The following is a 12,981-nucleotide window of genomic DNA, read 5'->3' on the forward strand; positions in this document are numbered from 1 at the left end:
GGGGGGGCATGGTGCGGTGGTTGAACAATCGAGTAGAGATTTGGGACAATGAAAACGTTAACTAATATCTCGTCCGCACTTTGTGTTTCTTTCTCTTTCACAATCGCTGTTGGATGACAGCAAAATATGAGTACTTATTATAATAACTATTCTGATTAGTAGTATTATTGCAGTTTGTAGACATACCTTTTGCAACTAAATTTCTTTAGCATTTTGCAGTAGTACTTTAACAGGCCCCCTCTTCTTGCTGCTTCGGGAACGAAGTTGCGTAACAAACTCAGCGTCTGCGTAGGAGGTCATTAAAGCTCTGCTTCAGAGCAGAGCTTTAATGTTTTAGGTCCAAATTTAAAATTATGTCGTCTTAACTGAACCAAAATAAAAAACTCTCTTTGCAATCGCGAGATCCTTCTAGGAGATGACTGAACTTATTCAATCGACTTTATGACTTTTTAATACCATCACTACTACTGCAAAATGTTAAAAAAAAATTGCAAAAAGTATGCCTGCAAACTACAATAATACTTATCAGAATAAATGATATAATAAGATTAGAATAATAGAAATAATTAAAAGCAGCCGTGTTGCCACTTAATCTGTTCACAGGTCAAATAATACCAGCATACAAGAAAAATTGACGTTTGTATTCATCTTCTTAAACAACGGGATCTTTGCAAAGGGAATATTGACGTAGCCTTAAATTGCAAACAAAAAGGAGGCAATTGTTTTACCTCCAGCCGCGCCGTCCGCTTGTCTAAACATAATTTGTTTTTGATACGTTGCTAATTTCTTGTTAGTCTGTGTAGCGAACACTTCACGCACTTATCTACAAACATGACAGAATATGCCAGACGTTTCGCTAGACATAACAGAGGTAGCTTATGTTGTATGTCCGACATAAATAATGTTTTCTTTTTTTAAGTCAAATGTTCTTTTCTCCAGGGTGATACAAGAAAGTGCACATCTTGTAAAAAGTTGGAAAATAAGAAATAAGAATCAATCGACCGTTTTCACTTCCGCTGTCAAGCCGTCCACCGTTGATTTCCCCGCCCCCTCTGCTCCTTCAGTGGTTCACACCCCCCCCCCCCCTACTTCCTACCACGTGTAATCTCCTACCAATTGTAGTTATGAAATAATTTCCTCTGTGGTCAGTAGCACAATTTAAGATAATAAAGCATTCCAAAATTTGAAGGACAACACATAATTTTTTTGTCAAAATGAGCGACCGCCGGATTGACGCCTTGGAGGAAACAGTGAGCGATATTGACAAGTTTATCCAGTCTGAGCTGGGATTTGATCCTCTAAGTGTAACAGAGCCATTTACAGCTGCAGAAATACACAGTTTAAGCTCCATTCTGGAAACACGAGGAACGTCGACTGAATCATTCTTTCCTTATGCGCTAGGTAAGCACACTTTGAAGTGTATCGTATTTTGTCTCCTAATCATATGGAGTATTTTATTGGTAGTGCCAAGCGAAGCCTTTCTACAGGTGGTCAATTGAAGCAGCCACGCTTTTGCGAAGCAATATTCGGCGGTAATTTCACTTAGAGCAGTGTTACGTTTTATTCCTTATTTTTTTATATCACGGGCATCCTTTTTAAAAATAACATAAATAAGGAGTAATTTATTGAACATAGTGAAGCGATCCGAAACGCACTACAATCATGTATAATGCAATGCGGCGTATCTTCCACAAGTATTATAAAGGACCCAGGAAAAACTTTAATTCACAATCTTGTTTCTTTATTTTTGGAGTCAGTTCCTAATGACTAATGACTTTTGGCTATGTAACAAAATATCTGAAGAGCTTTAGTAGAATTTAGTGTTCCTTGATTTTTATGATCTGCAGGAAACGAGACAACGAGCTTCATGCCCAGTCGTGAGACGTCAAACAGGGCCCCAGAAGTTGAAGTAGAAATTCAAATAATTGACCTCAAAGATGTTTACGACAAAAAGACCAAGAAAACTAATAACGGATTAGAATATCGCTTGGAAAACTCAGAAGTAACTGTTGTGGTGCGAGCATCTGATGAAATCACCAGTGTTCGGGCTTATACTCAGAGATGCGCCGAAGCTGCGATCAGGACACACGACACTATTGGTAAGCGATTATTAAGTGATATTTTTATTGTTTCGAAAGGGTTTACTTCTGTTAACAGCGGATCACGAGAACGGGCACCATTCAACATCTGTATAATACTATTGTCGGGCAATTGTTAAGGATGTTTCCGACGTCCTAATTGTTTCCACAGTAATGGTGTAGTGCTGCTCAAGGACCCTCTAGAATGAAGTTTTTGTAAAAATAGCTTAAAGGGGGACTTAACGTAAATTTGAGTGAAATTTGTAGTAATTTAAAAAAAGGAATAAAAGGAAAAAAATATTCAAGGAACACCAACACCCACGCAACAGCACTCCAGGTTGTCAGGGGGACTGCGTGGTGTACGTCCGCTAATTTTAAACTTCAAATTCTAATTCTTAAACTACATCAAATCTTCAATATTTCTTATTTCTCTAATTTTACACAACACTCCTAAACATAGATTTTTGGGACGAGCATAGGGTTTTTGCATTGCTTTAAAAGCGAACGAGATATTTCCAAAAAACTCATGAACAGCGACAGAAAAAGAACTTTTATGTTAAGTCCCGCCTTAAGGTGGCCGAATACAGTTTTGAGGCATTAAAATCTACACGCGCGGTCACACGCGCGAAAGCAGTCACGTAAGTCCTTTCGCGTGAGCAAAAATCACGCGAGCGCTCAAGGAAAACCCAAAACAAACATAGCGTCCGCGAGAAAATTTTTTAATTTTGGTTGGCGATGCGGTAAGTTTTATGTGAACGGTTATTCCCTAGCACGAAGAGGCATGAAAAACTTACCTTTAAAAAGTAGTCGGAGTTTACGTTTTGAAAACAAATTGTTTGCCCCCGTACGAGCGTGACCCGAATGACCTGGTCTTTATCAATAACATCGTCAAATGAAGAGAGTCACGAAGAGAAAGAATCACCATTTCCTTCGTTTTGGCTATTTTTTGCTACAACAGCCGCAGCGTATGGTTGGCTTGAAAGCCATAAAAGTGTAGTGTATGCAGCCGGGAAAGACGAGAGTAGCACCAGTACAACGCTAACAGATATCCGTCTGCAAAAGAAACGAAAGCAAGCTTCACGCATGCATATAAATATGCGGATGAACAGAGAAAACGAGCCTCCTGCCAAACAACTCTACCACGAAGACTCTGGAGATGATCAGGTGATTACCTCAACATTTTTTGTGTGTACAATTCATTAAATTGTTCAATTTTTACCCAACATTCCACGACTGACTGCAGTGTTTGTTTGCTCTGCGCGCCGCAATTTTGCCGCGACGGTCCCGGGAAAAATGTTGTAGATTTCCTCCCCAAAACATTCCCAACCTTCAGCTTCTATTCTTTTGCTTTGTCTCGCTCACTTAAAACTCTTCAGCTTCAGTACGAAAATAACACTGTATATAGACCTAGGATCACTTTCACTAGTATAGACCCAAAAATTGTTTAATTAAAAGTGCCAACATTTAGTTTTCACTTCAACTCCTTCAATGAAGTAATAAACATTTGTGCTCTTGTGTTGCACAACAAGGTCAACAAGAAGCATGAACAGAAAAGAGCTTCTAGAGACAAATCTGTCTTTGGAAGGATTTAGGATTCTCGACATAGGAAAGCTCCAAAGGGAACTCGAAAAATGCCAGCTTTGCGGAAAAGATATTCATGTAAACAGATAAAAGTACCCATCAGTACTGGAACTGTTATATTTGTGGAAAAGGGGGCAAGGGCGACGAAAGAAAAGAGGATGGGATGCAGAAATCCTAAGGGCGAATGTGACTATTGGCCAACATTATATTTTTGACAGCACGAGGACTAAGGTGGAAACCACCAATGAAGGGCTTGTACATATGTACATGTAACTGTGGAGTACAGGGAGCAGTGTGAATTTACACCCCCTCTCCATCTTCCTCAGAAAAAAGTAACCAATGCTCCAAGATAATAAAGCAGGAAATCACACACTTCTTTTCTGTGCCCAAATTTTTTCAAGTTTTAACAAAGAGAGAAATGGGCTGCCTTTATTGAACTACTGAAAACAATAATATGCCCAATTTAAAAACAGCTGTGGAACAACTGTTCATTATTACCACTCAATGGGGATCTGGCAGGAAATTGTTATGCCCATGCAATATTATACATACCCCCTACTACTGAACATAGGGAAAAGCATACATCTCCCCTTCATGACTGAAGAAAAAAGAAAACACCGCCTTCTCCCATCACCACAAATCAAATGCTTTCCTTCTCCCCAGCTTTATGAAACAAAAAAAGACCAAAAAATTTCAATCTCTTGGTAACTGATTTTGTTGGTTTTACTCTGTCTTGTACTTTTGATTTAAAAAAAAATAGTGCCATGATTTTGCTTGCACAGTAAAACCCCGGGAGTAAGAACCAAACATTTAAGAGCCTGTTAGGCTAAAACTTGCAAATCAGATACCATTTTTATAAGAACCTATTTAGCCTGAAATTTGAAAACAGGTTCTTATTTTCTAAAACATAAGTTTAATTATGTTTTATTTTTATTTAAAAATAACATAATTTACTTTTGGGAAAATGTGATAAGTCAACATAGCATTCTGGAGAGGATACCTAAACTTCGAGCCAGGATCCGAGCCAGGATTCGAGCCAAGATTCGAGCCAAGATTCGAGCCAGGATTCGAGCCAGGATTCGAGCCAGGATTCGAGCTAGGATAATTAAAAATGGGACTAACTATTAATTAAGCGCTCCGGTTAGCCTGAATGGCACTCCGGTTAGCGTAAATAGCGTTCGGTTAGCCTAACTAGCACTCTGGTTAGCCTAAATAGCATTCCTTTAGCCTAACTAGCACTCTGGTTAGCCTAAATAGCACTACGGTTAGCCTACTTTAGCTTGGGGTGCTTGCGGTTAGCTTTTATAATAGGGTTAAGATTTCTATCTGAAAAAAAGGGTAGATCCTAGCTCTGATTCTAGCTCAGATCCTGGTTCGAATCCTGGCTCGGATTCTGGCCCGAATCCTGGCTCGAATCCTGGCTCAAATCCTGGCTCGAATCCTGGCTCGAATCCTGGCTCGAATCCTGGCTCGGATCCTGGCTCGGATCCTGGCTCGAATCCTGGCTCGAATCCTGGCTCGAATCCTGGCTCGGATTCTGGCCCGAATCCTGGCTCGAATCCTGGCTCGAATCCTGGCTCGAATCCTGGCTCGAATCCTGGCTCGAATCCTGGCTCGAATCCTGGCTTTATCATTAGTTTAGTTCTGGATCCTCTTTGGAGATATGTAACCTGGAAGCCTTTTTGCCCCAGATTCAATGTAATGCAAATTTTATACAAGAAAAAGGCCAAAATATATTTTCCTAAGAACCTATATCCGAAAATGGATTAATCTTGGATTTTTAGGATTCGTGATCCGTGCGTTTCTTTGGGAAAGGATTCGAAAAAAGTACCATGGCCCAGCGGTCTTTGCTGTGAAAATACAGGTGCGCTCTTTGTAAACACTGTCATACGGTAAGTTTTCAGGCGTTATTTCGATCAAAATACAAAAATATTTCACGATAAAAGGAAACGGTAGCTTGATAGGTATGAAGTGTCATTTTAAACTGGATACAGGTTTTCTAGAACAGCCACCGTGTGCCTACGGAAGTTGTATCCTTTTGAAATTGTCACGAGTGAAGTTTGCATTCGCAAACATTCTTCGCTCTCAGATGCTTTCTCGCCACATTGTGCTTGAGGCTAAAGAAGAACTATTTCAACGTGTGATTTTTGTAAAAGATTTTGTATGCTGAAATTAAGCTTATTTTAGCTAGGATACATTCAACAAAAAAATAAATTTGTGCTGATATTTTATGTTCTGTGCGAAATGTGTTTACGGGGTTGTCATGGCAAAAAATCCATTTTCGGATTCTGCGTTTCTTTGGGAGCAAAGTATCCGTATGATCTGAGATCAATGATCCAATTTTGGATTTTCCCAAAGAAACGCACCCTAAGTAGCCTAAATTTGTGTTAACAAACCTGTAAGAACCTATTTAGACTAATCTGAAAAACAATAGGTGTTTACTCACAGGTTTTAACGCAGAGTTAGGCTATTTAGGTTGTAAATAGGTTTTATTTCCGAAGACACCTTTACGTGGTTGCTAATATAATTTTCATTGTTTCATTGTGTACTCCTCTGGAAATTCAAATTAAGCTTCATACAATTCCTTATTTTTTTTTGTCTTTGAGAACCCTCCCACCCCCAGGAATTTTTAATCCCTTCTCTTGGAGGAGTATGGACATTTTCTGGAACCACACCTTTATATTTCAAGAGACATTATAAACAACAGTCAAGTGATGAACTTCCCGACACTCGAGGTTGACGTGAAATATCGATAATTCCCATGACAGACTTCGGACATTTAAAAACCAGCTTTATAGTGAAACCGGGCAAACAGTGGTGAAAAGAAGCCTGGCGAAAAAATTGGCAGATTCAGGATTAACCATGACTGACCTGAGGAAAGTGTACACGTCTACTGGTCTGCGAGGCATCGCAGCTTTGTTGTCTCAACCACCTTCCTCTTCGAACGGAACATCTCCTCGAGGAACAAAATGCGCTATCACCCTTCAGAAAATAGTTGACTTTTTGAAGACGGCTACGTAGGCTTCGTAATTTTAAAATGGCATAAGCTTATTAAAGTTGTTGTAGTAGAAAGGCGTAAAATAAAACGACATTGTGGATTTAGAATGAACAAGTCTCCTATTCAATCTTGTTGTCCAGCTTGACTGTTTTTCTTCAATAGATTCAGTTCTAGTGTATTTACCAGCAAATATCCATTAAGCATCAAGGTAAATTGTTGTGAAACAACGCAAAACGCTGAAGTCCAACGACGAAGCTGTGACATCGTGCACGTAGTGACTAATGCGCGCGCAGGATAGTGAATGGGTTTTCCCCGCGCGGTATGCAGTAGTGCGCATGCTCAAAATGGAGGTCGTACGAAACGATTTTTAGTCGTTCGTTTTTCGAAATCTAGCCGTACGACCTCAGGGACGGCGGAGCCGGGGGGGCTGGGGGGCTTTAGCCCCCCCCCCCACTTTTTCAGAAAAAATAAAGACTTACTAACGATTTGTAAAGCGCCTAGAGCAGACCTGGATAGGCGCTACAAAAATGTTTTTTTATTATTATTTTATTATTATTATTATTATTATTATTATTATTATTATTATTATTATTATTATTATTATTATTATTATTATTATTATTATTATTATTATTATTATTATAAGAGAAAAGTCTCTTAAGCCCCCCCACTTAAAGTCACTAGTCAGCCCCCCCACCTGGAAAGCTGCTCCGCCGTCCCTGGACCTATCCTAAATTTTTGATATTTTTAAATATACATCAACCTCGATCTACAGACATTTTTTTTTCAAAATCTGTAAGACAGAATTTGAAATATTTTTCGAAATTCCTATATTTGACATTTTCTTCGATATGCAAAAATCTCTCTTACAGATTTTTGTTTTAACATGTATGAATGGGGGGTAGGGGGAGCCAAGACGGGGGAGCATATTGCTCAAATTATTTTTCGTTTTTTGTTTTTTCCTTCATTGTTATATTAACATGTTAAAACGCGCGTTTTAACTTGAATGGATGTAAGAAGATGAAAAACATTTTCCACCACATAAATTTTTTTGAAATTTTCTGTAAGTAACGAATCTTATTTGTATACAAAAAATCCTGAAAGGCCACCGAGCTAGCTTTCGGGATAAAGCTAACAAAAACTAACAAACCCGATTTCCGATTGTCACAATCCTCGTATACGTTTTTATTTCCGGTCATGCGTTTTGAGCAATACCGCTGATTGTTCTGTCGTTTTTGTCTCATCCGCGCCTCGCTAGCAGCTTCAGTGTTAACTATCCTTCGTGGTACACGTAGGCGATACAATCCAAGATTCTTAAGTGATAGTGTATTTGTAAGCTCCCTTAAATAGCGGAGAGTTCTGCCCGCTATAATAAATTAACACAGGTTTTTGAACCTTCTAGGTCCAGTTGAACTACGTATAAATACTCTACAAAGTGTCCCAAGATGTCGAGTTGTCGCCGTAGATCTTGGGTCGGTGTGCAAGACACGAGAGGGCGATCCAGTGTACTGGCTAGAAAAGGCAGACGTCATGCAAAGGAATAAATGGGAAATGATAGTCGCAGTAGAATTTAGTTCAGGCTTGAAAGGAATTGTTAAGTCAGAAGCATTCAGAGTTACGACTAAAGCAAGGTACAAGATGAAAAGGACCGGAGGTTAGTAATTTATGTTTTTATTGCATCTTCAGTGAAGAGGGTGATAGCCAGCAGAAGACGGGGAATGTAAACAATGAACTATCAGTTAAAAATATGAACTTCAAAGAAGAATTTCCCAGTTAATGGCCCCAAAAGGTGCCATAGACGCTTTCGTCCACTGGCTTTACTGTCTTCTTAGATTCTTCTAAATCGATTATTTTAATCGTTTCATTGACTGCAAGGGAGGCCGGACAGCAATCTTCATGCCCTTAAGGAACTCTGAAGCAACTACTAATTCAGACGGCGTTCTTGCATCGAACATAATTTCCGTTCATAAACAACTCTCAAAAGTTGGCCTATAATCCTGAATAAAACAGCAGAAATAAATTAACGCAGCAGGAATGCTTTCTTGCAGTTACGCTTCTTTTGAACTGAAAGCTATAAAGCGAGCTCAGATAAGGGACAGTAGTTTTGATAATGTTGTTAAAATTATTTTTTTTTACTTAGTAAAACTAAGTTAGAGTGTTGTATTGACCTTATAAGGCTCAAAAAAATATTATCACAGCTACGTTTGAGGCTTGGGTAAAAGTCAAATTAGAGCAAGATTATAGATTATATGCGTCCAATGGCGCGATAAGGACAGATGATGATGATAGAGGGAATAAAAAAAAGATAGAAGGAGTAAACTTTTAGGGTGCATAGTACTTTATAGGAGTATATAGTACTGCATAGGAGTGTGAAGTGCTGTATAGGGTTGTATAGCGTTGAAAGGAGTGTATAGTGCGGTATATAGTGCTTTATAGGAGTGTTTTTTACTATGCCATAGAAAATACAGCCAATCAGAATTCAGGAAAGCCGTTCTATATTATGCGGTATTCAACTTAACCTTCCCATCGTGTGCAACACTTTCTTCGCGGTATACTTAACAATTATTCCACGAACGCGCGTAAGATATGAGATGGTAGACTGAAATTTCGACGACCTAAGTGGAAGTCATCTCCACTCTCCCTTCCCTCCCCCGATGATGATGATGATGATGATATTAATAATGTCTTTATTCATTTGATAAAAATACATATCAAAAGTTACATGAATAAATAAATAAATTAATTTTCGGAAATTGTCCCCCCCTTTTTCGTAACCTTCGGATGACAGCCTAATTCGAGGTAAATGAGTGTACAATGAATGCGCTGAGTCGACTTTTATCATACTGATCTAAAATTTCATGAACATCGTACAAGGTGGAGGTATAGCGCCTCTAAAAGCACCTTTTAAAAAGGATTGTGCAGTATTCAGATCGCCTTTACTTGCTCCGTATATATGAATGCCATACATACCCTTGGAGAGGAAGATTGATCTAAAGAGGAAACCAATTTCGTCCTGATTATACCCTTCCTTCCTTAGCCCCCTAAGTACACACAAACATTTATTGGCTTCACACAGTTTGCTCTTTACTTGCTCTGTAAACCTACAGTTAGACTGAAGGGTGACACCAAGGATAGTTAAGTTCTCTAACTGACTATATACATTGTATTTTGTTCTTAGATTGGCCTAGTAATGGTAAGGAACAACGGATACTGCGCAAGTTTACGTGGTCTGACAACCACGACGCGAGCGACCTTTCGAGAAGGAATAACTTTCTTCCAAGGCTTGGAATTAAACAAGGTTCGTTTATATTTCGTAGTTTTTTATTTGTGCATGAGATGATTTCAAGCGTCCAAGTGATGGTTGGGAGCATGAGCAAATTTATACTGTAGCAAAGTGGACGTTTCCTTGCAGACCCCAGTAAAGCTTTCATATTTTAGACATTTTGAGTTTTAGCGTGCTTGAGATTTAGCGCAATTTTTATGTCATTTTTACTTGCCTGCTCCCTGTAACACGTAACTCGCTTGATGTAAAGCGAATTTCCGCTGATCTTCTGCATGGGAACCTGTTTTTGCTTGGCGTGATAAACCCAAATGAATAACATTTAGTAGGAAGTGACAGAATCTTCGCGCCAGAAAAGGAATTTTGTATAAGAAAGTTAATCACTGCAGTAAGCGATGAATTAAATAGTAGAACAGCAGAGCGGCTTACAGAACGGTTTATAACCAGCCGGTATAAAAAGTGCTAGTTTGATTGCGAAACTTTCAGCAGCATTACTTTCTCTTAAGAGACTTAACTGAATAGCTCTATACTTCTTATCCAATCTGGAACCTAACCACGCGTGTCCCTTTTGAAAACGGTGAACTCTTACCGGAACCAAATGAAAAAGACAATCTGTAAACTTCCTAGTCAAGACGGCTCGAGATTTTTTTCTTGGACTTTTGAATTTGACGAAAATGCCCAAAATAGTCCCTAGTATATGATATATCCGCCAAAGAACAAGCCCTGAATTTGAGCGTGCTTTATTTTAGCATTTTTCATGCTGTTAAAACCTAGCCAACTGCTCGACTTTCTCCTCCTCCTAATCATATCCTTTATTTAAATACGATAAGGGTTTTAAGCACAATGCTTGTGACGTCGTTTGCTAAACTACTATATTACTAAATACTGATACTAATAATAATTACTGCTAAATACTAATGCATTACATTGGATCATAATAACTATAAAAATAAACAAATATATAACTTACAATAAGTAACATATGTCTCGCTTCGCTCGCGTAAAAACCCCACTCGGGAGCCTGTTCGCAGGCTACTGTTCCCAAGCTGTCTGCCTTTCTCCCGTTTGCAATTTTTTACAAAGGTTCTCTGACTTTTTACCGCATTCACAACCAATCTCGACTCACTCTTTGTATCTCCAGACTCTTAAAATCAAATTCCATCCTTTGGATAGCGGGGAAAGGGAAGGTTTTATACGGGTGTTGGGTGGGTCAAGGTTTATTTTGTCATTGATCTTATTGTCCCACGAAGTGACTGACCAGATTACCTGGAGTAATCAGTTACCTTAAGGTTTAAGATGGTAGTAATTTTAGCGATTTTTTTGAGCAATATTTAGCGACAATGTTATTATTTAGCGATTTTCAGATTTTTTAAAAAAAAATCAGCAGGCCCTAGAAAAAAAAAAAATACCCAGTGTAAACCAGTATTTCATAAAGTAATAGCTAAGATGGAAATAAATGTTCAGTAAAAGAACAGAATCACTAGACGGCATTGTCAGAAAGAACAAAGTTTCGATATCCATTTCTTGAAGAATTTTTGATGTCGACTATGATTAATTTATTTTCCTTTGGGGAGGGGGGAGGGAGGTACTAAAATTTAACGAGTATTAAATTTGACGAAGACTAATTTTAGCGTACTTAATTTAGCGATTTTCGTGCTACTCGCTCAAATCACTGAAATTAGAAGCCGTTAAAAATTGCACCCTTGAGGTATGTTGTACTGACAGCAGCCTGGAAACTAGCTAAGGGTTGGCCCTCAGCCCTCAGATACTGAGGTGGACAGGAATTCAGGAAGAGAGGTTTAACCACAGGGAACCCAAACGCTGTATTAGTTATTCGTAATCTTAAAATAAAAATGTCCTTATTTACCTGCGTTCCTGTGTTTTTTACCGGTTTTGGGGCGATTTGAATCAGACCGAAAGCGGTTTACGTTGCGAGTTTTAAACGGTAATAGATCTGTCGCAATGTTAATACGACGCGCCTCAAGTTTCAATTGTTATTAACTCAAGTTACTAACACCATTAACTATTAATACTCCTCGCGGGGAGTTTCGTGTTTCAATTTAATGGTCCCGCGAGGGGAGTTAATAGTTAATAATAACAGTTAAAGTAAAACTTGAGACATAATTGAGGCGTGTCGTATTGACATTGCGACAGATCGATTACCGTTTAAAACTCGCAACATAAACCACCTTCGCTCTGATTCAAATCGCCCCCAAAACCGGTTAAAAAAAACACAGGAACGCAGGTAAATAAGGACATTTTTATTTTAAGATTATGAATAACTAATACAGCGTTTGGGTTCCCTGTGGTTTAACTTAAAAAAAAAAAAACAGCGAGAAAAACCTTGTAGTAGAGAGAAGAAAAGGACCAACCTTGCAGAAAAAAATTGGTCGGAAATCATCTCCTGTCTCCACTTTTCAGTATTTAAAGGTTTGCCCCTTGCCTTATTTTAGGATATGTGGGACGATTAAATGCAGAGGGCCACACAACGTTAGGAAGACTTTGGCACAATTCTTTGTCGGATCTCACGTAGCTTGGAGATGCGTGTACTAGAAGTCACTCGAGTGTATAAAACAGTAATTTTAAATGCACGGCTAGTACGACGACACTTAGTATTGGACAATTTATTAGGAGCTAGCTTACCGTATTTTCTCGATTAAACGCCGGCCACCGAATAAACGCCGGGTCTTCAAGGTAGAGTGGTAAGTAAGTCTTTTAGGCATTTATTTGAGGTGTAATATGCTTAAGGTATGATGGCAAGATACATTCCTGTCACAAATAATGATTAAAACCCCTTGTTTAATAAACATTTTGCTCAAATAAACTGCACCATTCAAATAAACGCCGGATCCACGGAGCCAAGTTTGAAATAAACGCCGGGGGCGTTTAATTGAGAAAATACGGTATGTGTACTAAACAGTGGCGGATCCAGACCTTTAGGTAGGTGGGGGCTCCAATCATCCTGACCTGAAATTAGCTCTTGAAGATGATTTTTCTTGGTCCCGTGGGCCTCGGTTTAGCCTAAAAATAATGGGGACCAGGGC

The 12,981-nt window shown here is 38.9% G+C and overlaps 2 protein-coding genes and 1 long non-coding RNA gene across 3 annotated transcripts in view; 2 read left to right on the forward strand and 1 right to left on the reverse strand.

The window, feature by feature from the left end:
- Window positions 1-433: 433 nt before the first annotated feature.
- LOC144659700 (uncharacterized) overlaps window positions 434-12,981 on the forward strand; it is a 38,882-nt gene continuing 26,334 nt past the window's right edge. Inside the window, exon 1 of the mRNA XM_078520196.1 lies at window positions 434-1,401. Within this exon, the coding sequence (XP_078376322.1) occupies window positions 1,215-1,401 (187 nt within the window). The 5' untranslated portion in view covers window positions 434-1,214. The remainder of the gene's footprint in view (window positions 1,402-12,981) is intronic.
- LOC144636785 (uncharacterized) lies at window positions 1,264-10,047 on the forward strand. The gene is made up of 3 exons (XM_078495989.1): window positions 1,264-2,099; window positions 8,060-8,311; window positions 9,836-10,047. Exons 1-3 carry the CDS (start codon window positions 1,868-1,870, stop codon window positions 10,045-10,047), a joined length of 696 nt encoding a protein of 231 aa, XP_078352115.1. The 5' UTR covers window positions 1,264-1,867.
- Window positions 3,085-4,650, reverse strand: LOC144659718 (uncharacterized). The gene is made up of 3 exons (XR_013571949.1): window positions 4,523-4,650; window positions 3,602-4,477; window positions 3,085-3,250 (listed from the first exon to the last, which is right to left on the reverse strand). It is a non-coding gene; the product is annotated as an uncharacterized LOC144659718 (long non-coding RNA).

The sequence above is a fragment of the Oculina patagonica genome, chromosome 1 (assembly GCF_052425735.1).
Source record: "Oculina patagonica isolate OP01 chromosome 1, crgOcupat, whole genome shotgun sequence".
NCBI classification, from domain to species: Eukaryota; Metazoa; Cnidaria; class Anthozoa; order Scleractinia; family Oculinidae; genus Oculina; species Oculina patagonica.

What these genes read in the sequence shown, in the direction of transcription:
- LOC144636785 (XM_078495989.1), top strand. Translation starts at nt 1,868, where the DNA reads ATGCCCAGTCGTGAGACGTCAAACAGGGCCCCAGAAGTTGAAGTAGAA. An exon ending in CAGGACACACGACACTATTG is followed by an intron (nt 2,100 to 8,059) that starts GTAAGCGATTAT and finishes TGAACCTTCTAG; the next exon opens with GTCCAGTTGAACTACGTATA. An exon ending in CAAGATGAAAAGGACCGGAG is followed by an intron (nt 8,312 to 9,835) that starts GTTAGTAATTTA and finishes TTTTGTTCTTAG; the next exon opens with ATTGGCCTAGTAATGGTAAG.